Source organism: Penicillium lagena, assembly GCF_028827675.1.
Source record: "Penicillium lagena strain IBT 129212 chromosome Unknown utg000002l_segment0_segment0, whole genome shotgun sequence".
In the NCBI taxonomy this organism is placed as follows: Eukaryota; Fungi; Ascomycota; class Eurotiomycetes; order Eurotiales; family Aspergillaceae; genus Penicillium; species Penicillium lagena.
In genome coordinates this window covers 4,718,248-4,745,840 of record NW_026623223.1, presented here as the reverse complement: position 1 = coordinate 4,745,840, position 27,593 = coordinate 4,718,248, and the positions used below count along the sequence as shown (strand labels likewise).

Genomic DNA, 27,593 nt, shown 5'->3' with positions numbered 1-27,593 from the left:
GAATGCATCATTCTCACACTTGAGTGGACTACTTGGTAAATTCACTAGTAATGCGCCTCATTTCCCACTTTCCGCAGAGAACGTCACTAGAGCAGCCTCTGAATATGCTAATGGGATGGTGAACAACCCTTTCCGTGGGACAACCGTTATTGTGCTCTTCCCAACTTTGACAGGATTTCCTTGAGCAAGATCATAATCATAGCTGTAATCAGCAACGGTGATTGAAGTGTTATAAGTGGCTCCAGGCGCAGAGAGGAACTCGACGGTCGCCGATTTGAATGAATTGGCGGGAACAACGAAATCAGTTGCCGGTCTGGTTGTACCGTTGGTTGGATTCCACTCATGGAGATCGATGAGGGCGAGTTTCGACAACCGGTCGTTCTCAAATGCCGCATAGGCAGAGTTGTAGTCGCTAGATAAATCAATGTTCTCCACTCGCGTGCCAGATGTGCCCAAAAATCTGGCCACGAAGATATTTCCATAGTACGGGGGTTTCACCAGTGGCCCAACTCCATCGTGGTAGACAGGCAGCCATGAAGCATACCGATATCCGGTGCCTTGGTGGAAATGGATCCGAGTGATGTTCTGGGAGGCAACATAGAGCGCGTAATCGACAAGCCACAATGCAGAACCAAAGACATCGGAGACTCCATATGATCCATCTCCTGAGATGCTATTGGTCTCACCCATCGTGTAAACTCTGCCGTTCTCGCGATGGAAGATGTTGAGCTCAACGTGCGGTGTGAGGGATATAATGACCTCTGTGTGGTTCATCAATGTTCCTAAACTCGAAAAAACGGCATGGTTAGTTTTCGACTGGGTCCTCTGGTTGCAAATATTTAGTTACATCGCCGTGAGCTTACCTTGGAGAGTAGGGTTGTTTCCAACACCAGACACGTATCTAACATTGAGTCAGGATCCCCTTGAAAATAGTATACTGCGCATTGGAAGACAAACCCATGTTGCGAGATCTCTTCGATCCAATCATCTCGGTCGTACTCATAAGTTGAATTCCAGACAGTCCATGGCGAAAAGAATTGTGGTTCAGTAACGTTATAGCAACAGAAAGATGGAGCGAAGAACCGCAAGCTGTCTGTGTCTGTAACATTTGGAACCTGGATGTGGCGTGTTTTGTTGATCCATTCGTTTACATAGTCCACTTGATTGTAGGTGGGTGGGCGGAAGCCACCAGCTGCACTATAGTCATTTTCATTGCCGAGTTCAAAGAGATGTATCCGGTGGCGTGGGACCTGGAGTAGCGTTTGATTAACTTCACTCTGAAGATTATACAGCCAGGTGGAGTCATTTTTGTAAAAGTTGAGTCCAAATATGTATGAAACACCTTCCACGGCGTTGAATGACTCCCAAAAAGCTGGGCCAATGGTACTGTTCACTGGTTGGTCGGCAGTGTCACCGGGAGGCCAGTAGTTAAAGATAGCTTCCTTCAAATCAGGATCATAAGTTGTTTGATCCCTTAGAATCTTGTCAGCGGTACACAGATAAAATTTCAAGGCCAAGCTCATACTGTGTAAGGCCGCCAATACGCAAGATCTGATCTTCATTTGTAAACTTTCGGAGGTTACTCAGTACGACATTAGTGAGTTTATTTGGCGAAGAACGGTTTCCTAATAACATTAGAACGCATATAGACGTAGACTAGGACAATGTAAGTACCTCCAAAATCGGCCCAGAATGCAAATTCAATAGAGAAGGATTGAAAATTGCCCGCGATAGGTACGCTGACAGAGGGTGATGGAGATTCTGAAACGGGGATCGAGATTGAGTCTGCGAGACATCGGCTTGCACTTGCAAGGAGTGCAATTAATTTAAGAACGGCGAAATGCATGGTGATGATAAGTGTTTTCTCTAGGGCAGTGCTAAGTCCCTTCTGATTACTCCTGGTCTTGAGATTTATAGAATCTCAGAGCAGACTCTTCCAGTTGCCGTCGGCGACTGATACCGGCTAAAATCTAAAAACCGGCAAGGAATATGATACAATAAACCTGTTTGAATTTTGGACTCCTCTTTTTGAACTGCTCTGAAGGGCAACAAAGGTGACATATACGTTGTGCAAGGTAATCTATGTCCCCGGGCCGGGACTCTAATTATCCAAGTAAGGTTTAGTGACCCCCGCATTTCAGCCCTGTCTGGGGTTGGCTGCATTCTATATCATTTCCTCACATGGTATTAGCTGTTGCCGACCCGCCTGTTGTCCAATCGCCGATATCAAGGCTCAGACTTCCTGGAATCCCGAAGTAAGATTCAACCCTCGGGAAAATGTCTCTGACAACTGACCTCTCTCCTTATCATCTCTATAAAATACGAACATCTATTAATGAGGAACTGGCCATGGCTCTCTGTTTTTCTACCTATCCTTGGTATGGAAAAAGGTGGAATTGGGTGAAGACATTTGTCATAAATTGAACTTTCACAAAATACTTGCGCAATAAATATCCGAGACTTCCCTACAACGAGAGTTTTGCAGTTTCGAGGGGCTTCTGTTCTGGGCATAACTGGTACTCTGCATTGTAACACGGAACATGGATATAAATGACGCCACATTCGTCATCTATGTCCTTGAAAATCGGGTAGATTCTATGACTTAATTTATGCAAAAAAATAAATTCAAATTTAAGCGCATGTTTCACCTTCTCCTCCAATTCGGCCTAAATGTCGGCGAAATAATACATACATGCTACTTAGCTCGGTAACCCGCAGTAACTCGGGGGTGCGGGGTATCGATTGAACAGGCAGAATAGGATACCATTATAGGGTCAGTGCCCCGAATGATCGAGGAACAGAACTATGGATATTGTTTCTACAGTCCGGCTAAATATGATCGCGTTGGACAGCTTTTCCTTCATAAATGCGCATATATAAAAAGGGATAAAAAGATCATGAGTATACGATCTTCCAAAGACAAGAAGCTCAAAGTCGTTACCGTCTTCTGTCGTGTGCGAATTGAATTTCATTGTGCAGTGACCTGATTTATGTGCAAAGAACCGGACCGCGATGCATTTCTCCAGTTTCGGTTTACGCACTCTTTTGTTTGCTGGTTCTGTCCAGGCAATTCCCTCGAGACATCCATCACAATTGATAGCAAGGACGACATGCTTGCCTGAATATGCTGCCAGTACCACGTTTGTCGGTTGTTTCACGGACAACGCTGATGAACGTACACTCGGGACGCAGCTGGGTGACTTGGAAGAGAACACCCCTCAGTCCTGTGCCAATCAATGCGGTCTAGCTGGATACAGCTACGCTGGAGTGGAATTTACCACCCAATGTTTCTGTAGCAGCCAACCGCCCGTCAATTATGGTTCCATCTCCGGAACTCAGGTCAACGCTAGTCAATGTGACACACCTTGTCCTGGAAACGCAAGTGAATTCTGTGGAGCAAGCGGTCGGTGAGTTTTATAGCAAGTGCGAAGTCCTTCGTTAGCTGACAAACATCAATTGGACAGCATTGATGTCTACCAAATATCTAATCCCAGCACGGGCAATTATAATCCTACACTGCCCGACTGCTCCCGTGACCCCCTGTGTTCCAACAGCGTTTGCGATACTTCCCTCAGCGTGGGCGACCGAGCTGCCGCTCTTGTCAGCAGTCTGACCTTGCAGGAGAAGATCAACAATGTACAAGGTTCAGCTTCTGGCGTTCCGAGGCTTGGACTTCCATCTTACCAATGGGACAGCGAGGGGCTTCACGGCGTCGCTGACAGCACTGGAGTCCGTTTCCAGACCCCATTGGGGGTTAACTTCAGCTCTGCCACCAGCTTCCCAATGCCGTTATCCATTGCTGCTTCATTTGATGATCCTTTGACTGGTGAAATTGCATCGGTTATCGCAACAGAAGCCCGAGCCTTTGTCAATGGTGGATACGCCAGTCTCTCGTATATGACTCCCAACCTTAATGGGTATCGAGATCCACGATGGGGAAGAGGAATGGAAACTCCAGGCGAAGCAGTGCTTGTGATCCAAAACTACGTGAAGAACCTAGTCCCAGGACTCCAAGGTGGCTTGAACCCCCAATACAAGAAAATCATCGCCACCTGCAAGCACTATGCTGCATACGACATTGAAACCGGTAGAAATGGTAATGACCTGAACCCTACGCAGCAGGATCTGGCCGAGTATTATTCGCTTGGGTTTAAAACTTGCGTTAGAGACGCGAAGGCTGGCGCTGTCATGTGTTCATACAATGCTGTCAACGGTATTCCATCCTGCGGAAACCGATATCTGTTGCAGAACGTCGTCCGCGAACACTGGGGCTTCTCTGAGCCACAAAATGTGGTCATTGGCGATTGTGGTGCTGTTTACAATATCTACGACCCCCATTTCTATGTCGATGGCATGGCTCAGGCTGCCGCGATTGCCCTCAATGCTGGCACCGACATCGACTGCGGACCGGTGGCCTATGACTTTTTGAACGAATCCATTCCGACCAATTTGACCACAGAGAGAGCTCTGGACCAAGCACTGACACGTGCATATTCATCCCTTCTCCAGGCCGGGTATTTTGATGATCCCGCAGAGTACGCCTCATACTCTTGGGCAGACGTCAATACTGAGGCATCTCAGCAGCTCACTTATCAATCTGCGGTGGAGGGCATCGTTCTATTAAAGAATGATGGCACCTTGCCGCTACCAAAAGCACTGAATAATGTTGTCGTCATCGGACCTATGGCGAATGCTACCACTCAAATGCAAGGCGATTATTATGGGACACCTCCCTACTTTGTCACTCCGGTCCAGGCAATCCAGAATAAGGCGTCAGGCGTGCAATATGAAATTGGAACTCTTACCAATACGACCAGCACGGCTAATTTCAGTGCTGCTATCAACGCGGCGAAGGATTCCGATTATATCATATATGTTGGAGGCATTGACCTGACTATTGAATCTGAAGGTTTTGACCGTACAACAATTGAGTGGCCAGGCAATCAGCTCGATCTGATCCAGGAGCTTTCAGCACTCGGCAAAACACTCATTGTGGTCCAACTTGGAGGTGGTCAGGTTGATGATAGCAGCCTTCTGAATAATACGGGCGTCAATGGCCTTCTTTGGGCGGGATATCCTGGACAGGATGGAGGTTCTGCCATTTACGATGTCATCACTGGCGTCCAGTCTGTTGCTGGTAGATTGCCTGTCACTCAATACCCAGGGGATTATATTAATGAAGTGAGTTTGTTCGACATGAACCTGCGCCCTGTCGAAGGCTCGCCTGGTCGCACCTTCGTCTGGTACACGGGAACACCAATTTTTCCATTCGGGTACGGGTTGCACTATACCAATTTCTCCGTATCATGGGCATCGAAACCAGCGACGCGTTACAACATCGGATCTCTGGGATCCTCCGAAAAACGACACAAAAAACAAGCTGCGTCCAACCCGGAGCTTCTTGACTGGCCTTCTTATACCAGTTTCGAGGGGCCATACCTAGATTTAGAACCATTTATTGATATCTCCGTCAATGTCAAGAACACAGGAGGGAAGGCTAATCTCGCTTCCGACTATGTTGGCCTGCTCTTTATCTCAACCAAAAACGGAGGACCGTCGCCATATCCTAAAAAGGAGTTGGCTGCCTATGGTCGCCTGCACAGTATTCCGGTCGGCTCAACAAAGAAGCTGACATTCTCTCTCACTCTCGACAATATTGCTCGGACGGATGTGGACGGTAATCGATATGTTTACCCAGGAGATTATACCTTGATGTTGGATTACGACTCCAAGATTAGCTTCAGCTTCACTTTGACTGGTGACAAGAAACTGATCGATGCGTTCCCGACGGAACTTTCCAACATCACCGCTTCTGAGTACCTGGGCTGTTACCCCTCTGCTCAGAAGACGCTGTCAGTTTCTGCACCATTACCGAGTTCGGGAGCTTCTAATTATCCTCAGCTATGTGTGAACACATGTGCTGATCTGGGCCATCAATACTCTGGCGTCAAGAAGAAGTATGTTTACTCCTAAGTTCCTAAAAATGTTGCGATAACAAAGGCTAACATATGTTCAATGAATTCCTAGTCAATGCTTCTGTGGTGACTCTTTCAGTACTACAGCGACTCCAGTTAGTGACATTTTGTGCAATTTCCCTTGTCCTGGAGACTCATATGAGTTCTGTGGAGCCTCTTCGTAGTAAGTCCTGTCCAGTTGCACCTACTAATGTACATCAAAACTCACAAATCTATAGCCTCAGCGTCTTCAACGCCTCCGTGCCTACCGTGCTCGAGCCTGCTACGACTTCGTAGACACAAGGGCAAAGATGCAACCTCACTAAATCCATGTGAGCGGTTGATCGAGATCCTTCTGCTCCTTTTCAGTATCAATCTGGGTCGGAAACTTCCATTAGTCTCATTCTTAAAGTTATGGCCAGAGCAAGCAGAAAGGAACTGTCAGATTTCTGTTGCTGTAGGATCACTGACAGCAAAATGATATGTGAATGTCTGCTGACTTCGTGCACACAACAAGTACAATTTTCATCGTTGACATCTATGAGTAGCACTAATAAAAACACTGAATATATGCGAGTTCTGTAATGAAGTCTAAACAATCAATTTCGTTCTGATCAATCAAGGTTTCCGCTTCTTGGTAAACTGATATGCAAAAAAATAGACTAAGTCACTAGCTCCTATAGGGTAGCAACTCTTAGTTTCACCGCATGACCTAAGTTGACCCTCCGAGCCTATCGGCAATTGGTCTTGTCGCTTGTAATTCTAGTAATTACATCCGCGTGTATCTTTGCATATCATTTGATTTGACATCAAATTGCTATCCTAGTGGCGTCTGCCTGAAATTCTTCCTACTTAGCAATAATAGTAGGCTAAGCAATGAAGCATTTGATAAGATAACCATGCGTTAATAAATCGTTGCGAAGGACGGCAGGCCAGGAGCAGAACATCACTTTAAGTTGGGCTTTCATCCTGCGACCGGAGGAACTTCCCGTAAGGGTATTTGGTGAGCAAGTAATGCATCTAAGCGATGTACCCCAAGTCACATAGTAGGTGCGATATATTGCATCAACAGTAGTACGTCACCATAAGTTGAAAACTAGTGTGCTTTGCTTTTAGCCTAAAGATCATCATATATTAACATTAAGTTTGTTCAATATGCAGGATAAAACTCTCACTTCGTTTCAGGGCACCGGCTGATAGTAACAGATGAATCATTGTTATGATACGGTAAAAACCCATAGAATCTTGTAAAAAAATCTTTTATGCAGATAGCCTGAATTAAGAGTGTCTAGGGCAGTTAATGGCTAGGACAACAATCATTGAATTCCTTGGTTAGAAGTTCATGTTATATAGAATATCTCTAGGAACCTAAGCGTCTCTTTCCAATTCTTAACTAGGTCAATAGAGCAAGCACAACTAATAAGACAACTTGCTATCCCCAAGTCCTATTGGCATTCGCCTGTCTCTATGGCTAGATAGTGATAAATCAACTAAAGAAAATTAGATAGCTCCACGAATAGAAACTCTAAGTTAAGCGAGATAATCCCTTGAGTCCATCTGATGAGATGTGATAGATTCATCCGGGTTTTCGTTCGCGTTCCTCGAAGCTGCACGTAAGTTCGTCGCCATCGCTTCTAGTCCCGAAGCCGTGACTGACAAGATTCTAGAAATGATTGACAAGATTCTAGACACAACATTAGCCAAAAGCCTCAGTATCTGATGATATAGGAAGGTAGGATACCTCGGAAGATCTCCGACAATAAGTGGGACGAAGTATGTAAGGAGCAGCGTAGAAACAGTTCTAATTATTTGCCCTCCACACTCTCCGCCCTCACCTTCCCTGGAGATGCATTGGATAACGACGGCTACGACATCGTCAACAACCCCGGAATATAGGACGTACGATAACATCGCGAATATAGTCACAAATATAGTCACATTCCAACTGAGCTTCACGCTTTGGTCTCTGCCGAAAGGTGCAACGAGAAATGTAAACAAATATCCGGCGGAGCACGTAGAATATAGTGCCAAGAGGATATTGATTAATTGCACTCCGCACTTTCCGTCGTCGCCTTCCTGTGACATGCATTGGTCAATGATGTTTTTCTCATCGGTGCCCGCGAAATATTTTCCGTATAATAGCACTGCGAATGCTGCCGCCCTCCAATTAAACCTCACATTGTAGGTAATACGTCCGGCGATAGATCCGACGATGTACCCTACGAAGCATGTAAGAGATAGTGCGCAGATGGTACCGAATATGCGCAATCCGCAGATTCTGCCATCGCCTTCCTGTGAGAGGCATTGCTCAATAACACCTTTCGCGTCGGCGACCCCAAAATATCTCCCAGCCAACAGCACTGCAAATATAGCCGCTCTCCAACTGAACTTCACATCGTAAGGACGTGGGGTATCTTCATTAGACTCCGTCTGAGCCATCTTTATCTAACTATTAGATGTTAGACATTGCCAATAGTCACTTATCAAAGAGTAGTGGACTTGCCTTAGAAGGCTCTTCAAAGATCTGTGCTGCTTCCTGTTGGTCAGGAGTCGACAAACAATGCTAAGGAGAAGGCGACGAAGTTAGTTGGCGGGTAAATTTGAGGTTACAAAGAAAAGTACACTATATTCCACGCTAGTACCAATTTGTTAAAAGGGGGAGCCCAAGTAACCTGGGGGAAGGGGTCAAAGCAAAATCACCCTTTTTGGCGCCCGATTTACCGTCACCTAGCGTTGTGGTGTAATTCAATTTATCTGGAACCGTGCGTTCGATCTTAACGAGACCGATTTGTAGGGGTAGGGAATGGAAATACTATAAAAGCCACAACGTCCGTCCTGACTTGTTTTTCTGGAGTATCCTCCACTGCTAAGCACCCTCTCTACTTAATTTTTCTCCGGGTTTATTGTCAACATGGCTTTCAAAGCAAGTTCTATTCTCTTGCTTGCCTCTTTGGGTTTCGTGTCGGCTTCCTGTATATCTTCCGGGGATCAAACAACCATAAATAATCTATTCTCTTCCGGTGGTGAAGGGACCATCGTTCAGCTCTGTGCGAGTGCTACCATCGCCGTTTCTGGGCCAATTACATTCACGGCCTCGAACCAGGAGATCTCCACAGAGGGCTATCCCACTGATGACACTCGGGCAATTATTCAGCCTGCCTCGGGTACTAATACTACTACAATGATCACTGGGTACGGATACGACTACCTTCGTATATTGAACATTCAGCTTGACGGGCTTCGTCCTACCCTAGGGCTGGTTGAAGGTACGTAATTATAAATATCAAACCAAGTTCTCAAACTGCACGCTGACAAACTTGTAACAGATGGAGGTGCCAATATCGACATTGGCCAAAACAGTAACGGGATCATTGTATCGAACATCGTTTCCAAGAACACTCGTGGATGGAGTTGCCTTCACCTGCTTCAGTCGGGCACTTCTAATCCCTGCACAAACGTGACAATCAGCAATAATAACATCGGCCCTTGCGGAAATGAGGGCCTTAGCTCCACTGGTGTGTCTCAATGGGCGGATGGTATCTCGTTTGCTTGTGAAAATTCTCTTATCGAGAATAATTTGGTATGGTGCCTCTGCTCTCCCCCAGTCCTTTTGTACTTCATTATATTGATCGACCTGTCTTTAGGTCAACGGTAGTACTGATGGAGGAATTGTCTTGTTCGGAGCTCCCAAGACAACCGTCAAAGACAACACCATTATTTCCTCCACCACGGATTCGGGCTTCGGTGGGATCAACATGGTCGACTATCTCTACAGCGGTAGTTATGATGGTGTTGTCGTGACGGGGAATACCATAACGGGAAAAAAAGATGTTCAACGTCGGGATTGCCATCGGTGCATATGCCTGGTCTTTCAATGATAATGCCCCCTTGCAAGGACCAGCAACCATCTCGGACAATACATTCAGCGGAAACCTTCCCTTTTGCTATTGCCATCAATGGCTGGACGGGTGGTCTCACGGTAGGCTTTGTTACATGGAGCCGATGAACTAGTTCGTTAATGGGTATAACAGATTACTGGAAACGATGTGTCTGGAGTGAACAGCCCGAGCTCTGGTTACTCGGATTCGAATTCCTGCAACGCGGCAACCAAGGCGTTGTGGAGCGAGAGTGCCCATCTCGCGTACTACCCGGCCGGTCTCACAGGTACCAACAGTCTGCAGTCTGGCTTTGTCGCCGCATCGGCCAACTCAACCAACTTCATCTGCACTACGCCCCTGCTCCCGACGTCGGTTACATACGGACTGAATGAGCTCAATGTCGGGGTTAATGAGGATCTTGCCAACCTTCATGGCAATATATACACCTCATACCAAGGCGACAATAATATTGTAGTGTACAATACTGCGACTGGCACCGCCGTCGTCGAGTGGTCCTCTGGGCATACAGATTCTGCCTGCAGCACCACCAGCACGTGCACCTGTGAGTTCCAGGGCGATGGGAATTTTGTCACGTATGTGGACGGGGTGGCGCAGTGGTCTTCTGGGACAACAAACGAAGGCCATACTTTGACTTTCTTGAATGAATCTCCATGGATTGAGATTGCGAACGCAGCTGGAACGGTCATTTGGACCACTGCTGATTCGTAGTGAGTCCGATTTGACTGGGTAGTGGCATCTGACGGGTTGGTTAGGAGACTATTATTCTAGGCGTGGATGGGCTATATTGGTCAATTTGATAGCGCAGAATCTTGAACTTCTTCGTCACCATCACGATTTAATATGCTTTCAATCTTGAGGCATTGGCATCAACTTAATAACTGGCTCTAGAGCTGCTTGGGGCCTGCTTCCGCTAGCACTTGAGCCTCGGTATGACCTTCGCAGAACAGTACAAGAGATGGCAGCTTTTCTATCAGATCTCGGCCATGGATGGGAAGAAAGGGATAAGATTGCAACAGAGGCACTGTAGTGAACGTTCTGCCATATAACAAGTTCCAGGTTAATAGACTAATGGTTCATTAGAGAAATGTAGCATTTTGAGATTCTCAATTATAACAAGACGAATAACTAAAATCAGAATTATTTTGGTGGTCAAACTGGATGGTCAACACTAGTCCAATCGGCATCACCGCCTTCACTTAGGTTTGACACCATCGCATCAACAATCCCGACGGCACCGCTTCCTCCTCCCCCCTTTCTGCCCTTCAACGCCTCGCGCTCTTCAATGCCCCTTCTATAAGAGCGACGCCCATAATGCGACTCCAGGCCGCACTTTTTCTGGCCGCATGGGCGGCCCCTGCGGCGGCCATCTATCCTGACGAGATCAATCACATCGACTTCCACCATGCTCTCGTCGGCACGCCCTCCCCCGACTCGACCTTCTTCCTGAAACCACCCTCCGCCTCCAATGCCTCGCTACTCTACACGATATCCGATAGACTGACCATCGGCGCTGTCAACCCCCGTGATGGGTCGCTGCTCTGGCGGCAGAATCTCTCACGCTCGGCTGGATCTGCAGCGGGTTTCCTACGCGGCGAAGATGGAAACAATGCGGTGGTCGGTGCTGCGGGCGGATACGTGTCATCGTGGAGTGCAAATGACGGCAAGTTGATTTGGGAGAACCAGTTTACGGATGGGGTTGTCGCGGACTTGGAGCTGCTGGCGCTTCAGGATGCCAGTGCCAAGTCCGACTCGAAAGACTCGATTGCGCTGTTGGCAGCCGAGGGCACCGGTATTGTCAGACGGATGGGTGCAGAATCAGGAAATGTCAAGTGGGAGTACAAAGATGACAGGTTGGTTTGTGCTAGGATGTTGACCGGCCAGTGCTGATTGAACCTTTCTTTTGCTAGTGGCGACGTCCCTTTCCAAGTGTCGTCTTCTTCTACCGAAGTTTTCTACATCTCGCTCCAGTCGGCCCTGTTGAAGGGTTACAAGATCAAGGTGACGGCTTTGGATCCGGTGACAGGCCGACAGACTCGCCAGCTGACCCTGAACTCGGAGAACGACGTGGCCACTTCGGAGTCTGTTCTTTTCGTGGGCGCCAATACCGCCTCCCCCTTGATCGTTTGGGCAGACAAGTCCCAGAAGACGGTGAAGGTTAATGTCATTGGCACCAAGCAGGTCAACTCGGTCACCGTTGACAATACCTCTGGCGAAGAGATCAAGAGGATTACCGTCCATGCTCCGCATAAGCTTAACTCCCTTCCGCATTTCTTGATCCACTACGCGACTGCTACTGGCGCATGGGCGGAGGTGTACCATGTGGATTTGAAATCGTCCAATGTGAACAAGGCCTACCAACTTCCTTATCTACTGGGCCAGTCTACAGTTGCGACAAGCAGTATCGATGCCAATGTGTACTTCACCCGGATCACCGATTCTGAAGTAGTGGTTGTTTCCTCTGCTTCACATGGCATTTTGAACCGTTGGGTTCTGCAGTCGTCTTCATCTGATCTTGCATTGAATGCGGTAGCAGAGGTTGTTTCCAGAGGAAGCTCTGTGGCTGTTCGATCGGCTACGCTCCTGGAATCTGGCGACTGGCAACTCATACGCAACGGACAGGCGGAATGGACTCGGCACGAAGCGCTCATCGGGACCATGGCAGCCGCCTTCGCGGAAGCAGACGTTCAGGAGGACCTGGTGCATGAGTTGGAAGTTGAGGGCCACGAAAGCTTGCATGGTGCCTACATCCACAGAGTGAAGCGCCATCTGCGAGACCTCCAACATCTGCCCGACTGGCTGAAAGAGCTGCCAAAGCGGATCTTCAGCAGCCTGCTGACAGATGAAGTAACCAATCTGGACAGTTTTGGAGTCTCTAAGTCTGTCATCCTGGCTACGGAGAATGGCCGTGTTTATGCTCTGAATACTGGAAAACAGGGCAAGGTCTCGTGGAGCGTCAAGGTGGCCGAGGCCGCAGCGTGGAATGTGAAAGCCATCGTGACTCGACCAGGTGTTGCGACTATCTACCCCGACGACGGAAGTTCCGTGTCCGTGAATATCTCGACGGGAGATATCATTACGCGTACCCCTCCCACCAATGTCAAGATCCACTCAATTGCTGTGGTGGATATCGAATCGTCGCCCTTGCCGGTGACCCTGGGTATCCGTGAAGATGGCACACCAGCTGCCTCATTTGAGGATAAAGATGGGTTCCTGGTGACTACCAGCGCTGATGGCCGTGTTTTGGGTTGGCTTGCTCAAGATAACAAGTCTCCCGTGTGGGAGTTTGTTCCCCCCGTGGGCCAGAAGGTAATCCGGGCAACAGCTCGCCCAGCACAGGACCCAGTTGCCTCAATTGGCAAGGTCCTTGGGGATCGATCCGTACTGTACAAATATCTCAACCCCAACTTGGCGCTGATAACCTCCATCAGCGAGAAAGACCATACTGCCAGCTTCTACCTGCTGGATGGGGTCTCCGGCAAAGTTCTTCACGCGACTACGCAAAAGGGTGTCGACACGGCACAGCCGATTGCTTCCGCCATGTCCGAGAACTGGTTCGCCTACTCGTTCTGGGGCGACATCTCCAGCGAAAGGTCTTCTAAGGGTTATCAGCTCATCATTTCTGAGCTCTACGAATCTCCTTTCGCCAATGACCGCGGTGCCTTGGACTCAGCTGGCAACTATTCCAGCCTTCACAGCAGCAGCGTGGACGGCCTCCCGCTTCCGCACGTTGAATCCCAGGCCTTCATCATCCCCGAGCCCATCTCTCACATGGCTGTGACCCAAACCCGGCAGGGCATCACCACCCGCCTGCTGCTTTGTACTCTCCCATCCTCAAATTCCGTCATTGGTATCCCGCGCCCTGTCCTGGACCCGCGTCGTCCCGTCGACCGCGACCCTACCACCGCCGAGGCCGAAGAAGGTCTATTCCGCTACGCACCCTTCCTCAACTTTGAAGGCAAATGGTTTCTCTCTCACAGCCGTGACGTCTCAGGTATTACGACTGTGCTATCTAGCCCCACCCTACTGGAAAGCACGAGCCTTGTCTTTGCCTTTGGCGGCGATATCTTTGGCACTCGTGCTACGCCTAGCCAGGCTTTTGATATTCTTGGAAAGAGCTTCTCAAAGGTGCAGCTGCTTCTCACGGTCATGGCACTGGGGGTGGGTGTCGCGATTGTGGCTCCTATTGTGAGTGTTTTCTTGTCTTCCTGTCCGATTTTATTGTGCTCCTGCTGACCCATTATTTCCTAGACTCGGAAGAAACAAATCAACATGCTTTGGAAGGCCTAGATTATTGGAAGAGGTTGATTTCTTTTCATTTGATAATATACCTGTAACTTCTTTTGAGACCAAACCAAAGACAAAATCACAGCAACCACAGCGTGAAGAATGTCTGAATTGTGAAACTAATTAATTGCCTCCGTTTGACTGTACCTTTCATTGGTGGATGGCCTCCCATCCCACGGCCGATAGTTGGGTAAAGACATTTGCCACGGTCTGATGATCAAGGCCGTGTAGTTTTCGTATGATTCACGAGTCGCGCCTGACATGACGAAATGCGTTGATCGCCGGCCAAGAGGCTCTAAACTTGTAACACTTACTTGGCTCTAGTGGTAGAAAACCTACCATGACATCACTCAGGTTCTTCGTAATACTCTTGAATAGACAAAGTGCCAACATTTCTTCTAGATTCTTCGCATTTATTCTAGGGAAAAATAACGTATAGTTATGAAAACAGTCGTACAGGCTACCCATTCTCGATATCTTAAGGAAAAGACAGAAGCCGTGGACCGTGTGGGGAATCATTCGTTCAGTCATTTGTATCGAGAGTAGGATACTCTTTCAGCATCAAATCCACCATGGTATCTCGGAAATTCAAAAATCAACCAAAGCACCTCCAGCGCTCATGTACATATTTTGTGAAGCAAATAAAGAAAAAATGTATAGGAAGTCCGTTATATCTATGTCCAAAGATCACCTCCCCTCACCACAAGGGCATAGGCGAGGTATTGACATAGTCGACATTCTCAGGCACGGACTCAATGCGCTCGTAGCAAGTGCCAAAGATGCGGTCCCAGAGACGAGTCTGTTTGCCGTAGTTATGGCTCTTCTTCCAGCCCTTGCGGTGGTGCAGATCGTGGTCTTCGATGACAAGCTCAGCGTTGAAGAGGCGCAGCGCCCAGCTGAAAATATTCGGCGGGACGGCGTGGACACGAAGGCCGCTGTGGCCCGCCAGCTCGGCGTAGACGACGTACATGTGGCCGATCCACCACTCGTAGAAGCCCATCGGCATGCCCATGGCCTTCATTGAGAAGTAGGTCGCCAGCGGTACGCCGGCGATGTCGAAGAACTCCTGCTCTAGGTCGGCGTAAAGCGTCAAGAGCGGGTTCGGGTGCTTCGTCAGGTGGTGGGTACGGTGGTACTTCCACAGCCCGTCAATGTCGTGCATCAGCCGGTGGTACCAGTAGAACCAGAAGTCGAGGATGATGCCGTACAGTCCTGCCTCGAGAGGCAGCCAGAACCAGTTGATTGAATCCGGGCCTTGGTTTGTGCGGTAGGCGAGGAAGACGGTAAACATAGGGCGGAAGGTCGAGGTTGAGAGCAGGGAGCGCACGACCTTGGCGACGCCGACGTCAGGGACACCGTCACGGGCGTGCTTGTCACCGTCGAGGAAGCCGTGGGTGTGGCCGAGGCGCCGGAGGACGTGCAGCTCGTGGATGGCGATGGCCTTGAAGGCCAAGCTATAGAGGACCATGGCCGCGATGACGCCGAGGTTGCGGCCGGTGTATTGGATGTAGGTCTGATGCAGAATAAGCGGGATTGCGGCATGGCACAACACCCAGCGGTGCATCGACCAGTCCGGCACGTAGGGGATGGGTGTCTCTTTCTCATGCACGGGCACTTCCTTGTCGAGATGTTCTGGGTGGATGCCGAGCAGTTCGTAGAACCAGTGAAAGACCGACCATTCGGACCGGCTTTGGGTCCGCCAGGTAGACTTCATAGAGTCGGCTGGATTCCGCAGTTGCGCGCTCATGGTTGCGGGTTGTGCCAGTGTAAAATCTTCACTTTTGTCCCCCGGACCGACTGGGGTGGCGGGTGGGTTTAAATGGGCTCTGGGGCTGTCGATCGCATCCCCCAGTTTGTGCTCGGCACCATGTGATGATCCACTTGGGTTCTCGCTTCACACGCCCACACATGAATAAGGGCAAGAACGAGCCGAGGACATTGCTCGAATAGGAATGACGTCGATCGCATCTGATTCTGGGATTCCCAACAATTCCCGGATTGGAACGGTTGTCGCTCTCCCCGTCTGTGCTCGCAGGGCTCAACATGGTTGCCTGACAGGCCGATCCCGGTTGGGATTGGTGGTGGTCACAGAAGGACTCGGGTGAATCCATCATCATGACATGACGACTCTATCGACGATAACGATCAACTGACAGTCGTGCATGGCGTATGTGCCTGCCCCTGGTTGCCACGTGACTGTGCGACAGCAACGCTGCTCTAATTGGCCGGCGGGCAGTATATCTCCGCCGGGTGTAGTCCAGAGAAATAAGAATAGACATATCAAAGGTAGAGAGAGATATATTGCTGCCTTCGTCACTGGGTATCAAAATTGAAAACTAATGTACACAAGAGGAAACATCTATCCGTGCCAGAGAGGGTGGAACCAGCCAACTCCTTGACGCGACCATAATAACCATCCACATTATTGTCACTATACGCTGTGACACTTGCCGTCATCGCCAGGCAGGAAATTCACGCCATTTTCGCATATACACCAGGGATCTGACGCTAGATCTGGCCATGCGCTATTGAAAAGACAACCGGTCAGCCAAAGAGCCAAGGCTCAACATCGAAGAGGCCAAGTACTCACAGCTCACAAGAAACAGGCGAGTTGGGAGAAGCAGGGGCCGCAAGACTGGGTGAGATGCCATACGCCAGGAAAAGGGCGAGGGACATCGAAATCAAGTGTTGAGGACCCATTTTGAGGTTGGGTGAGGTGGTAATCGATCTAGAAGAATCTCACAGTGGAATATTGAGAGACGAAAGAGAATTATCAGGTACATATAAGGCAAGCAACGCGGGAGAGAGGAGGTATCATTTTAAATAGTAATAATATGTGATTGCCCCGTATCTGACATTAGTCGCCTTATGGGCGGTTATTTATGGTATAATAGGGGCCAAAACGCCGTCATACATCAACAGTGTTTCGGGTGGCCTTGCAGATCGGGGCCACTTTCTTTCCGTCTAGTCTAAAGTTCTTGGCCATAGCCGGTCAAGAATTCTTAGGGCGGGAGCTTTGGCATATCTCTCTGGTTAGCCTGGGTATGGCATGACGTGAAGGATACCTGGATTCCAAGCTACACATACATAATGTATTGATGCCAGAAAGTTGTGGGGAAAGGCTAAATTCCAAAATAAATAACGTGACCGCACTTAACCTTGTATGAAACATATAGAAAAACTCAAAACTGTCTAGACACCGAATGGACGGACCACGCATTCTATTATCAACAGTTCCTTCTTGCAGAACAAGCCAGGAAAGGGAACTAGAATATAAACAGCAGAAACGTATAAGTAGGTCTCCCAGAACGCCCGGCAGGTCTTCGTGGGAGTATGCGAAGGATTAATAATCACAGCCAGTCCTCGGAAGAAAGAGCAGAGGAGCAGCTCTTTCTTCATATGATGCTCCACCGAGGGAGACATCCACTGCAAAAAACTGTTGGGGAGAGGAAAACGAGAGAAGAAAAGAACCGATCTATAACGAAGCACATGCACAAGCAACGCAATACAATGATGCCTATGAAGAAAGACAAACAAAAACAGGCAGACACATTCAGGTTCAGTGCAGGAAATGCCTCGGTATGTTCAAGTGGGTGGTCAGTCGGAATCTGCGTGGGCCTGGACCATCTGCAGTTTGCTGCCTAATTATATATGCTGTGCAGTATAGGCTTGTGGGTGCTCTATGCAGCGGCGGTTGCAGTTGGGACCTCACTCTCCGACACCTGGTTGATATTCTCGACGGCGGTCTTCTCATTGTCATCGGCGATACTAGCCGGTTCGGGGTCCGCGACGTCGCCATTAGCTGGCTTACCTGCAGTAGTGTCACCATTGGTTGTCGCTTTATCTTCTTCTTTTTCTTGCTGTTCTTTCCGCTCCGGAACCGGAATGGTCATCCTCCGCTCCTTGCCGTCCTCCGTCCCTAGGACTTGGATCTTGTCACCCTGGAACAACACTGGACCCTTCAAAATACCCTTCCTGGTCTCGCCCTCGGCCAGCGGCTGCTCGATGCCCTGAAGCAGTTCGTGTGCGGGCTCATCTAGGTTCGGTCCCTCGCCCCACTGCCAGTCTAGCTCGCCGCCGTAGGACTTGGGGATACTGGAGGGATCCATGAAAGAGGTGAGGGTGGGTTTGACTTCGGAGGCGGATAGGATAAAGATCTTGGAGGTGGTGACTGGGTCGAACCAGCGCTTGATCCAGCCCCAGACGGTGGGGAAGAAAGCGGGTGCACCGATGATCTAGAAAAATGATTAGTTTGGAGGACAACGCAAGGATACGGAAAGAAAAACCATACAAATATACGATCCAGAGTCTCAGGGTAATGCGCCGTCGCCAACACACTAGCGTCCTGCATATGGCTCTTCAAATTCCAGAACTGCTTCAGACCGACGCCGCTCACATCGACGATATTGGTCGAGGTCACGATGGGGGTTTCCGGATTCGGCCGAGGCAGCGCAGAGCAGAGCGGCATGACAAAGTTAAGAAGGTTCTCGTACAGCGCAAATAGATTCAGCAGGCGCGCTGGCACCGTGGACGACTTGTGCGTTTCCGGGGTGCCGGTGGCCATCGTTGAGTTGTAGGCGGCCATTTGCTTGGTGTTGAGATGACGGATCTCGAAGACGTAGACCGGAATACCGCGGCGGTCCCGACGGCCTGTCCATTGGGGATACTGTATCGATCCAAAGTCAGCTACTGCGCTTTCCTTCCCATAAGGACTCAGAGGAAACACTCACCATCCTCCGCGCAGCCTCGTACGAGTCAACACCGATATTCTCATACAGCGAATCAATAGAATTCTCCTTGCGCCAGATCTCCGTATCCTTAAACTGGCCCCAGGCGCCCTCGACATCGAAGCGACGAGCCCGTAGGAAGCGCAGCATGGTCGCATCGTCGTGGCTCGGCGGCTGCTCCTCACCTCCGTCCTGTTCCGCGGGGCCTGCTGGCGTATAGTATCCGCGCTCGGCGCAGACATCCTTGAACTCCCGCAGCTTATCCTCCTGCTCCGGGGTGAGGTGGTTGAGGTGTCCGGCGAGCCATGCGGTGCCAGCGGCCTGGTCGGCGGAGGCGGATGGGTCGTTTTTGGAGGCGGAGGCGGTGCGCGCCAGCGAGCCGTCGATCGAGGACGTCTGGCTGGTGTGGGATTTGGTCCGCCAGAGAAAACCCATGTTTTACAGGAGACCCCGGGTCGTTAGAATCTTGGTTGGTGATGGTGGAGGAGCGAGCGGAGGTAGACGAGGGCAGAGGAAGGAAGGAAGTAGCGGTCGACGAAATAAACCGAATGGAGTTTCTTGGGCGGAAGACACTAGCGTAGCGTCATGCGGGCGATCAGCACGGTCACCGGCAATCTGATTTGGTGTTATGTTATGCAGAAAGTTGTATAGAGCGTCTCCTTTTTTTTTTTATCCTGCCCTCTCTTCTTTTCTTGTCTTTTGCCTCTGCTTATGTCATACCCGTTGCCGCGGTGTTGATAGATCCGATCAGATATACAAGTCGATCTGTGAAACTCAATCGGTGACGGTGAAACAGATCGACCTAGTCTTCAGGGCGAATAGTCAGGGATTTTTATATGAAGAAACAAACGAGAATTTTTTTAGTTGCTGAATGTACAATATATAGTTACATGTACACACTTCTCAATCCTCCGTCAGGTCGCCATACTCCCACATCCCACGGCGCTCCGCCTTGGCCTCGTCCTCGATCTCGCGCAGCTTCGACAGAGTCTCGCCCGCAGCGCGTTCCCAGGCCTTCAGCTTGCGCGGCACCATGGCCATGCCCTCCTGCAGAATGTCCGCATTGATGCTCTGATCGAGGCTCTTGGAGACCGCAGGGTCGAGGAGGGTGACGTGCAGGGTGCCCTCAGCGTCGACATGGTCCACATTGGCGACAAGCTGGCGGTCAAAGGCCTGCTGGGCGACAAACTCCACAGCGTCGGCCAGGTAGTCCGGGGCAGCGGGGAACTGCAGGAACGAAAGCACGGCATCGACGGCCTGCGGGCGCAAGGCCTGGCTGGAGAACTGCGGCTGGGTGAGGGGGCGCAGAGTCGACCACGGCAGGGACTCGGAGTTGCCGAAATCCATGTACACCACCTCAGCCTGCTGCTTCTCGCGATCGTTGCGCCGCACCTTGGCTCGATACCAGTTGCCGTCCTCGCTGAACTTGGCGGCCACCCAGTCACCAGCCTTGGGTGGACCAGCCAGGGGCGTGTCGTTGGCCTTGTTCAGGTGGAAGGACCGGAATGCGCTCATCAGCTCAGTCAATGCGCTGGTGCCGGTGCCGATCTGTTGCAGCTTCAGTTTTCCCGAGGCTGGGTCTACGTGCGTGAGCATCACATCGCGATAGTCCTTGCGGCGCTGGGTAGGGGCAGCGTCGCTCTCGGTGCCGGTCCCGTTGGCAGCAGCATCTGCTTCCTCGGCCTCCTCGGCCTCCTTGCTCGGGTCCCAGTCGTGCCACAGACCCTTGCGGGCTTCCTTGGCGCGCTGCTCGGCGGCGAAGTACTCGGTCGCATGGCCGGACTGCTCGGCGGAGTAGGCGTGCACAGTGGCCAGACCCTCCTCCAGCAGGACTTTGGTGAAGTTCTCTTTGTTGACATACAATGTGCCGATGAAGCCACCGACCTTGTCAATAGTCTCCACATCAATCTCCACGTCACGCTGCATGCAACGGCGGTTGGCTAGATCGTGGGCTTCCTGGCCGAACGGCTCGCCGGCATCGGTGGGTCCGCGCGCAGACCGGGGCGCGCGAATACCTCCAAGCACGAGGGTCAGCTTGCCGTTGTCCCGGGGCACCAGCACAGTAAAGCGGGAGCCCGACTTGACAAAGTCAACTACGGCCGGAACGCGCTTCTGCCGCTGTAGTTGGGCGAGCTCCATCTTGGCCTTTTGCACGCTCTCCGAGTAGTCTTGATACTGCTTGGCCTTGGGCGGCTTGGACGACCACATCCCGCGCCCCTCCTTCTGGGCCTCGGCCTCGGCAGCGAGCAGGGAATCATAATCGGGAGATCGGTCATCATCATCCATCCGGTGGCGAATGACAGAGGCATACCCGGCCTCGACCAGCGACAGTCCAACATTGATGTTGCCCTGCATGACAGTGGCCACTTCGCGTTCCTCATAGCCCTCGTTGGCTGGTTTCTTTCCGTTCACAGTAACCTTGACGTTCTTCGCGATCACCCGCTTACGCAGGAACTCCTTGGCGTCTGCGGCAAACGGAGCCTGCTTGGGATCGGACGGCTTGGGCTGCCGGATACTAGTGATGCTGACCTTCTTCTCCTGGCCAGCCTTGTTGCGAAGGAAGAGCGTGTCGGCATTCAGCACCCGGCTGACAGTGTAGTCTACTGCCGCCGCCCCGCCAGCAGGGCCCTTGGGTGCAACATGGCTGACGAACAGTCCCTTTCGAGCATCCTTGGCTGTGCGCTCCGCCTGACGGAGGAGAGCCATGTCCGGGCCCAGAAGGGTCGAGTGGTGGTCCTGGCAGCGGGCGAGTCCGGCCTCAAGAAGGAAGCGGGAAATGTTGCCATTGGGGTGCAGGAGAGTGGCCACCAGCTGGCCTTGAGGAGTGACGCCCAGCAGGGCGACCTTGACCTTGCGCTGAAGCAGTCTTGTTTCCACAAACTGCAGAGCCTCGTCACCAAATGGCTCACCGGGTTGTTCTTTGCCCTCTGCTGTTGTCCGGCGAGCAGCGGGGGTCCGAATGCCCGCGACGGCAACCAGCGTCTGCACGTGCTCCTGTGGCGAGAGGAGAATGCGCAGAATCACCCGGTCACCGTTTAGGACCTTCTCAACGATTCCCTCTAGCTGTTGATCCTTGTATTTCTGGACCAGAGTCTGGGGGTTTGACACCTCATAGCTGGTGTCGATCTGGCCCTTGTCCGAGCCGGCCCAGATACCCTTGGCCTCATCCTGAGCGAGCGACTCCAGCGCGCGCAGCCGGTCCAGCAGGCTCAAGGTCTCCTCAGACTCGTCGGACCGCTTGCCAGCTTCTTCACGCACACGCGACCATCCCTCCTGAACACTGATGTCAGGCAGCGAGGCGTCGAAACCCGGCAGCTTGATGAACCCATATTCGCGCTTAGCACCGGTAGGGACCGAGTAGGCGACCTGGAACTTGACGACTTTGCCGACCAGAAGCTCACGGAGGAATTCACGGGATTGGAAGGCGAAGGGCTAGACAATTGGTTAGTTAATGCCGGTGCAATTGACTGCAACAAAGAACACACCTCATCACCCTCACGCCTCAATCGTGGGGCAGACACATAGGCCAGACTCAGAATGCGCTCCTGGGTGGGATTGGTGATGTTCGACAGCACGACCGTGTCACCCGACAGGACGGACTTCACGCGGGCCTCGAAAGTCATTGCAGAAGAAAGTGAACACCACTACCTTGGAATTGTATGAGAGAAATGCAACAAAGAGAAGAAAGGAGAAAAGATAACAAGGAGGAAGAATGGTGAAGCACACAGGAGACGGTGTTGAGGGGGAAACGTGGCCGGTGTTTGCCCTTGTGTGGGGGAAAGCGGTGAGTGATCTATAGCTTGCTGGATAACCCTAACTCATCCCAGAACTCGTAGTCTACATCCATCAAGGACGGCTAGCTAGAGGATTCGATGCTCAGTTCGGACTGAAGATTGGTATCAATATTCAATATATACGACTTTCCGGATTACGAAGTGCCAGAGCCCCCACCCACTCAATCTTTCCTCGCCATAAAAGGCACACAAGCCTCATAAACATCCTTAAACCCAGGGAATGCCATAAATCTCTGAAACAAACCCTCATCAACAACCCTACTAAACTGCAGAGTCCCCGCGATGAAGAAATCAGCATAACTGGGTCTCGCACCGAGGATAAAAGGCCCATCAGCCTTATGCGTCATCATCAGCTCCCCAAGTGCGCGCATGTCCTCACGAACAGCACTCCAAGCCTGCTCCTCCTCGTCGGTGTCGAGCAGGTCCTCAATCGGGTGTCCCAGCTCAGCCTCGCGCGCGCGTCGGAAATACTCCTGTGCGCGCGGCGAGATGATGTTGATCTCGCGCGGCAGCACCGAGTTGCGGAATGCCGGGGAGATGACGGTGCGGGCTTTGGTTTCGATCTCGTGGCCCAGCTCGGAGGTTAGTGGGACCGGCGGATCGGGGTAGGTTGACTCGATGAACTGTGAGATGGGCACTGAGTCCATCATGTATGTGTTGCTTGGCACGTGTAGGATGGTGGGGACTGTGTATTTGATGGCCGGCTTGCTAGGTTCCACACCGCTGGGAATGAAAGGTTAGGATCAGAGAGAACGCTGGAGGCTGTGGGTTGGGACGTTGCTCACAGGCCTTTAAGCGTTGGCTCGATGTCTGGAAATTCTAGAAAGATGGTCTTATACGGGACATGCTTATAGTTGAGCATGAGGCGGATGCGCCAGACCACGGGCGAGAAGCAGACATTCTGGTTGCAGGCCAAGTCGTACAGCACAATTTCGGGCTCGGGGTTGGCGGTCATGTTGGGTGTAGAATGGTAAAGCAGATATGTAAGATTTCCTAAACGTATATTACAGTGGCACCTCTTCAGTCTCCGTCCCTCTCCTACACCGCCCAACATACACCGCTTTTCCTAGAGTTTTTAAACCATTACAAACATAGATCAGCGTCATATAATTTTTTATATTACATTGGATCCTTCCTAGGTGAGAGATATGATTGGACATAGCAACTATTTCACCCAGGTTTTTGGGATATAAGTGGAAATAGAGGGGGCTTTTTTCGGATGGCAGAATGTATAATAATCCAGGGAGGGACGGAGACTTGGGAGGTGCCACTGTGCAAGCTGAACTGCGAGGTACGCAGAAGAGGGGTTGAGGATACGAGTGTGGCTTTATATACTTTGTTCAGTTGGGGCCGAATCTACAATCCCTGAGCTAATAATAATATATCAACTATGAAATTTAATCACTATACAGAGCTGAAATTATACCATTGGCGTTTTTTGGCCGAGGGGTACATCTTGCACTACATCCTGGTCGACAACTAATGACAGGCTAATTAACTACGTTCGTCCAAGGGCGAGGAGAGCAGAAAATACAAGTGGATTGCGTCTGGGCACATGGGTCTACTGCATGAATAGGTAAAATGTGATGGGCATACGAGCAGTCTAATCAGACAGACAAAAGAAATTGTGTTCCATTCATGGTCTGATCTTAGCCAGGTCCTATGATGTACTTTTCAAGGAAGATAGAATGACTGATTCATATCGAATCCAGTCAGTTCATTTTCAGGAGTCAACTTAGTTGGCAATGCCAATAACGCCTATAAATTGCATCAATACAATTTCATTCCACTTGAGAATAAGGACTTACCGCAAGCGGGGCGAGCACCGGCGTTACCGGTCTTCTTGGACTCCTCGTTACCACCCTTGCCGAGGTCGTCAGTGCCAGCGTGGACGACAAGAGTACGCTATACATATAGATCCCCCAGTCAGTGCATTGATTCTCCCTCAAAACAAAGCGCCAAGATCAACTTACGCCCAGGACGCTCTCGGCACCGATTAGCTTCACCAGCTTGTCCTGCATGGTACCAGTGGCATTGCCCTCGGCATTGGTCTTGAAGTTGCCCAGGTCACCGACGTGGCGCTCAGAATCGGTGGGAGCACCGTGGGTCTTGCCGAAGGGGTTGACTAGGCACAGTGTTAGTGGCCCGAGGTATACATGAGATCAATGAGGGAGGGAGCATACAGTGAGGACCAGCGGAGGTGCAGCCGTTGGTGTTGTCACCGAACTGGTGGACGTGGAATGCGCGCTCGGCGTTGGCGTCGTTGCCGGTGATGTTCCACGAGATGGTGGTCGGGGCGTTCTCGTCGGCCTGCTCGAAGGTGACGGTGCCGGAGACCTTGGCATCACCGCGGAGGACAGCAACTGTTTCGTAGGGGCGTTAGTGAGTGTTCTAGAAGGGGCGGTGGAAGGTAGAGATGGGAGGTGGGATGGTCCGGGAGCAGCCGCCGCAGCTAAGGGTTAGATGGCAAGCCACAACACAACCAAACCATGAGCTCGGTCTCTCCACCTGTTCCTTGACAGACAGACAAGAGTGGAGAGCTGCAAGGGAGGAGAGGTAAAGCTGATAGGCCCGGAAGTCGCCAGCTCGGATTCCTCTCCCAAGGTGCTCAAATGTGCTCAACCCTCGCCACAGGGGACCCGCGGGGACAAATTATACCCCCCAATCGAAAAGAGACGTTGGATACATACCAGCTTTGACCATTGTGACGGTAGTAGATAATGGATTGAATTGGAGTTGGATTGACAGATGGATGGGAGTGGATGACTGAACTGAAGTTCAAGAAAAGAAAAAGAAGAGGAAGCGGGAGGAGGGGAACGAGCTGGCTATGTAATAAGCGGGATGATGCTGTGGTGACCAACCAATGTTACCACCAGTGAAGAGGTACCAGTACGTTCTATACCAGACGAGATACGCACCCAGCAGATGTACTGGTACATCGTTACATGCGGCAAAACATACCCCCACTTTCCTAAGCCGGTCGCAAGGGCAATGACATAATGGCCGCGGGTCGTTTTTCTCCCTTTGTTTTTGTCTTGATGTATAGATCATGTGTGAAATTCAAGATGCTAGATCTTCCATTCATCTTCCCTATAGCTTCCACGCGCTCCCTACTCCCTATCCCGACGCTATGAGAGCTGGCCTGCTAACCTCGGGTATAGAATCCGCAGATCAACCTTAGTCAGTCTATTACACAGTCGTGTCACGAACCTCGTACAGTAGATTCCGTGCTGGAATTCACACACTGCGGGGCACTTTTCTGAATAAGCCGACTGGCCTGGATCGAGTGCACGGGCATCGTCGCACGCCGATTCCGGAGTTAAGATAAGACAAGGACAGAAAATTGTGTATCATGAATTCATATCTACTACCGATTCCAGACAATTTTGAGGGGCATCGCCAATTTACACAGAAAGCAAAAACAAATTAAACAGACCCAAAAACCTATGCCTGGATTTTCTGCTGGAGAAGCTGCTTCAGGGTGACGGCGTCAGCCGCGAACTTGGAGATACCCTCGCGCAGCTTCTCCACGGCCATGGTCTCCTCGTTGAAGTCGAAACGGAACTGGGCCTCGTGGTTGAGATACTCGCGCTTGGGGATGTCCAGGGAAGCGGCGGAGGTGGCGTCGAGCTTCTTGGGCACGGCGGCGGTGGAGTTGTACAGGTCCTCGAGGAGGTTGGGCGAAATGGTCAGGTAGTCACAGCCAGCCAGCTCGGTGATCTCGCCGACGTTCCGGAACGAGGCACCCATGACAATGGTCTTGTAACCGTACTTTTTGTAGTAGTTGAAGATGTCCTGGACGGACTTGACACCCGGGTCCTCGGTGGCGGTGTAGTCGCGCTTGTGCGCGGCCTTGTACCAGTCCAGGATGCGGCCCACGAAGGGCGAGATCAGGAAAGCGCCAGCTTCGGCAGCGGCGATGGCCTGCACGGTCGAGAACATGAGCGTCAGGTTGCAGTTGATGCCGTGCTGCGACTGCAGGATGTGCGCGGCCTTGATACCCTCCCAGGTGGAGGCGATCTTGATCAGGATGCGCTCCTTGGGGATGCCGATATCCTTGTAGAGCTGGTGAAATCGTTAGTCTCCTGCTTGCAAAACATGCCAGTGACGCCGAACATACCTGGATGATATGCAGAGCCTTGTCGACCGAGGCCTTGGTGTCGAAGGACAGCTTGGCATCGACCTCGGTCGAGACCTTGCCGGGGATGATCTGCAGGATCTCGCGACCGAACTCAACCAAAAGACGGTCGAGGGTGGCATCGACCTGCTCGTCGACGGATCCTCCCTGCTTCTTGCCGTAGGCCACGGCCGCATCGATCAGAGCGGCGTACTCGGGCTTCTTGGAAGCGGCCAGGATGAGGGAGGGGTTGGTGGTGGCATCCTGGGGCTTGTACTTGCCGATGGCTGCGAGAACACGTGTTAGTAATGGGGGATGGCATTGGGATTCAATTGCGTGGTGCACATACTGGCAAAGTCACCTAGACACGGTGGCGGTCAGTTAATCGGACTCTATCGCGGTACCCCGCCACACAGGGATGAAACTTACCAGAGTCGCAGACGACGACGGTGCCAGTGGCCTTGAGCTGCTCGAGAGAGGAAGTCATGGTGCGGGGATAATGAATCAAGTGGGAATAGATTGACGGAAGGATATAGAGGATGGTGGTGAAAGAGAAGAGAAGAAGGAAAGAAGTAGCTCAGGTGGCGGTATTTGAGGTGGCGGGATGCGAGGGCAGTCAGTCAGGTCAGGTGGGGCGATGAAATCATCGTCCGTTTTCATGCTGGACTTGCCCCTCGTTACGATGATCAGGTCCGATAGCCCATATATCTTTATTGTGTCTATCGTTGCTTTTTTCCTTTGTTCTACTCGACTCTGCGCGCTCAACTCCTCTTGATTTCAATGTGTTACCATAATATTCCTCTGGTTGTCCATTGCCG

The 27,593-nt window shown here is 51.1% G+C and overlaps 11 protein-coding genes across 11 annotated transcripts; 3 read left to right on the top strand and 8 right to left on the bottom strand.

The window, feature by feature from the left end:
* Positions 1 to 57: 57 nt before the first annotated feature.
* On the bottom strand, positions 58 to 1,846 carry N7510_004753 (glycosyl hydrolase family 79 C-terminal domain-containing protein; the record flags this gene model as incomplete). The annotated part of the gene is made up of 5 exons (XM_056976679.1): positions 58 to 761; positions 864 to 901; positions 958 to 1,473; positions 1,526 to 1,625; positions 1,675 to 1,846. The coding sequence occupies 5 exons, from the start codon at positions 1,844 to 1,846 to the stop codon at positions 58 to 60; spliced, it is 1,530 nt and encodes a 509-aa protein (XP_056836635.1).
* Positions 1,847 to 3,012: 1,166 nt separating this feature from the next.
* N7510_004752 (glycoside hydrolase superfamily) lies at positions 3,013 to 6,251 on the top strand (the record flags this gene model as incomplete). Its single annotated transcript, XM_056976678.1, has 4 exons — positions 3,013 to 3,407; positions 3,465 to 5,957; positions 6,028 to 6,138; positions 6,194 to 6,251. The coding sequence occupies 4 exons, from the start codon at positions 3,013 to 3,015 to the stop codon at positions 6,249 to 6,251; spliced, it is 3,057 nt and encodes a 1,018-aa protein (XP_056836634.1).
* Positions 6,252 to 7,484: 1,233 nt separating this feature from the next.
* N7510_004751 (uncharacterized protein) lies at positions 7,485 to 8,393 on the bottom strand (the record flags this gene model as incomplete). Its single annotated transcript, XM_056976677.1, has 1 exon — positions 7,485 to 8,393. The coding sequence occupies one exon, from the start codon at positions 8,391 to 8,393 to the stop codon at positions 7,485 to 7,487; it is 909 nt and encodes a 302-aa protein (XP_056836633.1).
* A 742-nt stretch (positions 8,394 to 9,135) lies between these two features.
* N7510_004750 (uncharacterized protein) lies at positions 9,136 to 10,880 on the top strand (the record flags this gene model as incomplete). The annotated part of the gene is made up of 6 exons (XM_056976676.1): positions 9,136 to 9,220; positions 9,281 to 9,534; positions 9,599 to 9,731; positions 9,881 to 9,933; positions 9,986 to 10,560; positions 10,742 to 10,880. Coding segments are annotated over 6 exons (1,101 nt in total). The 3' UTR covers positions 10,743 to 10,880.
* Positions 10,881 to 11,164: 284 nt separating this feature from the next.
* On the top strand, positions 11,165 to 14,140 carry N7510_004749 (uncharacterized protein; the record flags this gene model as incomplete). The annotated part of the gene is made up of 3 exons (XM_056976675.1): positions 11,165 to 11,703; positions 11,761 to 14,038; positions 14,102 to 14,140. The coding sequence occupies 3 exons, from the start codon at positions 11,165 to 11,167 to the stop codon at positions 14,138 to 14,140; spliced, it is 2,856 nt and encodes a 951-aa protein (XP_056836631.1).
* Positions 14,141 to 14,834: 694 nt separating this feature from the next.
* N7510_004748 (sterol desaturase family protein) lies at positions 14,835 to 15,884 on the bottom strand (the record flags this gene model as incomplete). Its single annotated transcript, XM_056976674.1, has 1 exon — positions 14,835 to 15,884. One exon carries the CDS (start codon positions 15,882 to 15,884, stop codon positions 14,835 to 14,837), a length of 1,050 nt encoding a protein of 349 aa, XP_056836630.1.
* Positions 15,885 to 17,817: 1,933 nt separating this feature from the next.
* Positions 17,818 to 19,299, bottom strand: N7510_004747 (SEC14 family lipid-binding protein; the record flags this gene model as incomplete). The annotated part of the gene is made up of 3 exons (XM_056976673.1): positions 17,818 to 18,372; positions 18,429 to 18,803; positions 18,868 to 19,299. 3 exons carry the CDS (start codon positions 19,297 to 19,299, stop codon positions 17,818 to 17,820), a joined length of 1,362 nt encoding a protein of 453 aa, XP_056836629.1.
* A 468-nt stretch (positions 19,300 to 19,767) lies between these two features.
* On the bottom strand, positions 19,768 to 22,487 carry N7510_004746 (putative transcription factor (Snd1/p100); the record flags this gene model as incomplete). The annotated part of the gene is made up of 2 exons (XM_056976672.1): positions 19,768 to 22,296; positions 22,350 to 22,487. The coding sequence occupies 2 exons, from the start codon at positions 22,485 to 22,487 to the stop codon at positions 19,768 to 19,770; spliced, it is 2,667 nt and encodes an 888-aa protein (XP_056836628.1).
* A 332-nt stretch (positions 22,488 to 22,819) lies between these two features.
* On the bottom strand, positions 22,820 to 23,613 carry N7510_004745 (uncharacterized protein; the record flags this gene model as incomplete). The annotated part of the gene is made up of 2 exons (XM_056976671.1): positions 22,820 to 23,381; positions 23,444 to 23,613. The coding sequence occupies 2 exons, from the start codon at positions 23,611 to 23,613 to the stop codon at positions 22,820 to 22,822; spliced, it is 732 nt and encodes a 243-aa protein (XP_056836627.1).
* Positions 23,614 to 24,393: 780 nt separating this feature from the next.
* On the bottom strand, positions 24,394 to 25,361 carry sod1 (superoxide dismutase SOD1; the record flags this gene model as incomplete). The annotated part of the gene is made up of 5 exons (XM_056976670.1): positions 24,394 to 24,416; positions 24,467 to 24,563; positions 24,632 to 24,783; positions 24,842 to 25,021; positions 25,349 to 25,361. The coding sequence occupies 5 exons, from the start codon at positions 25,359 to 25,361 to the stop codon at positions 24,394 to 24,396; spliced, it is 465 nt and encodes a 154-aa protein (XP_056836626.1).
* Positions 25,362 to 26,102: 741 nt separating this feature from the next.
* Positions 26,103 to 27,262, bottom strand: N7510_004743 (sedoheptulose-7-phosphate:D-glyceraldehyde-3-phosphate transaldolase TAL1; the record flags this gene model as incomplete). Its single annotated transcript, XM_056976669.1, has 4 exons — positions 26,103 to 26,723; positions 26,779 to 27,062; positions 27,125 to 27,136; positions 27,205 to 27,262. 4 exons carry the CDS (start codon positions 27,260 to 27,262, stop codon positions 26,103 to 26,105), a joined length of 975 nt encoding a protein of 324 aa, XP_056836625.1.
* Between the last annotated feature and the right edge of the window lie 331 nt (positions 27,263 to 27,593).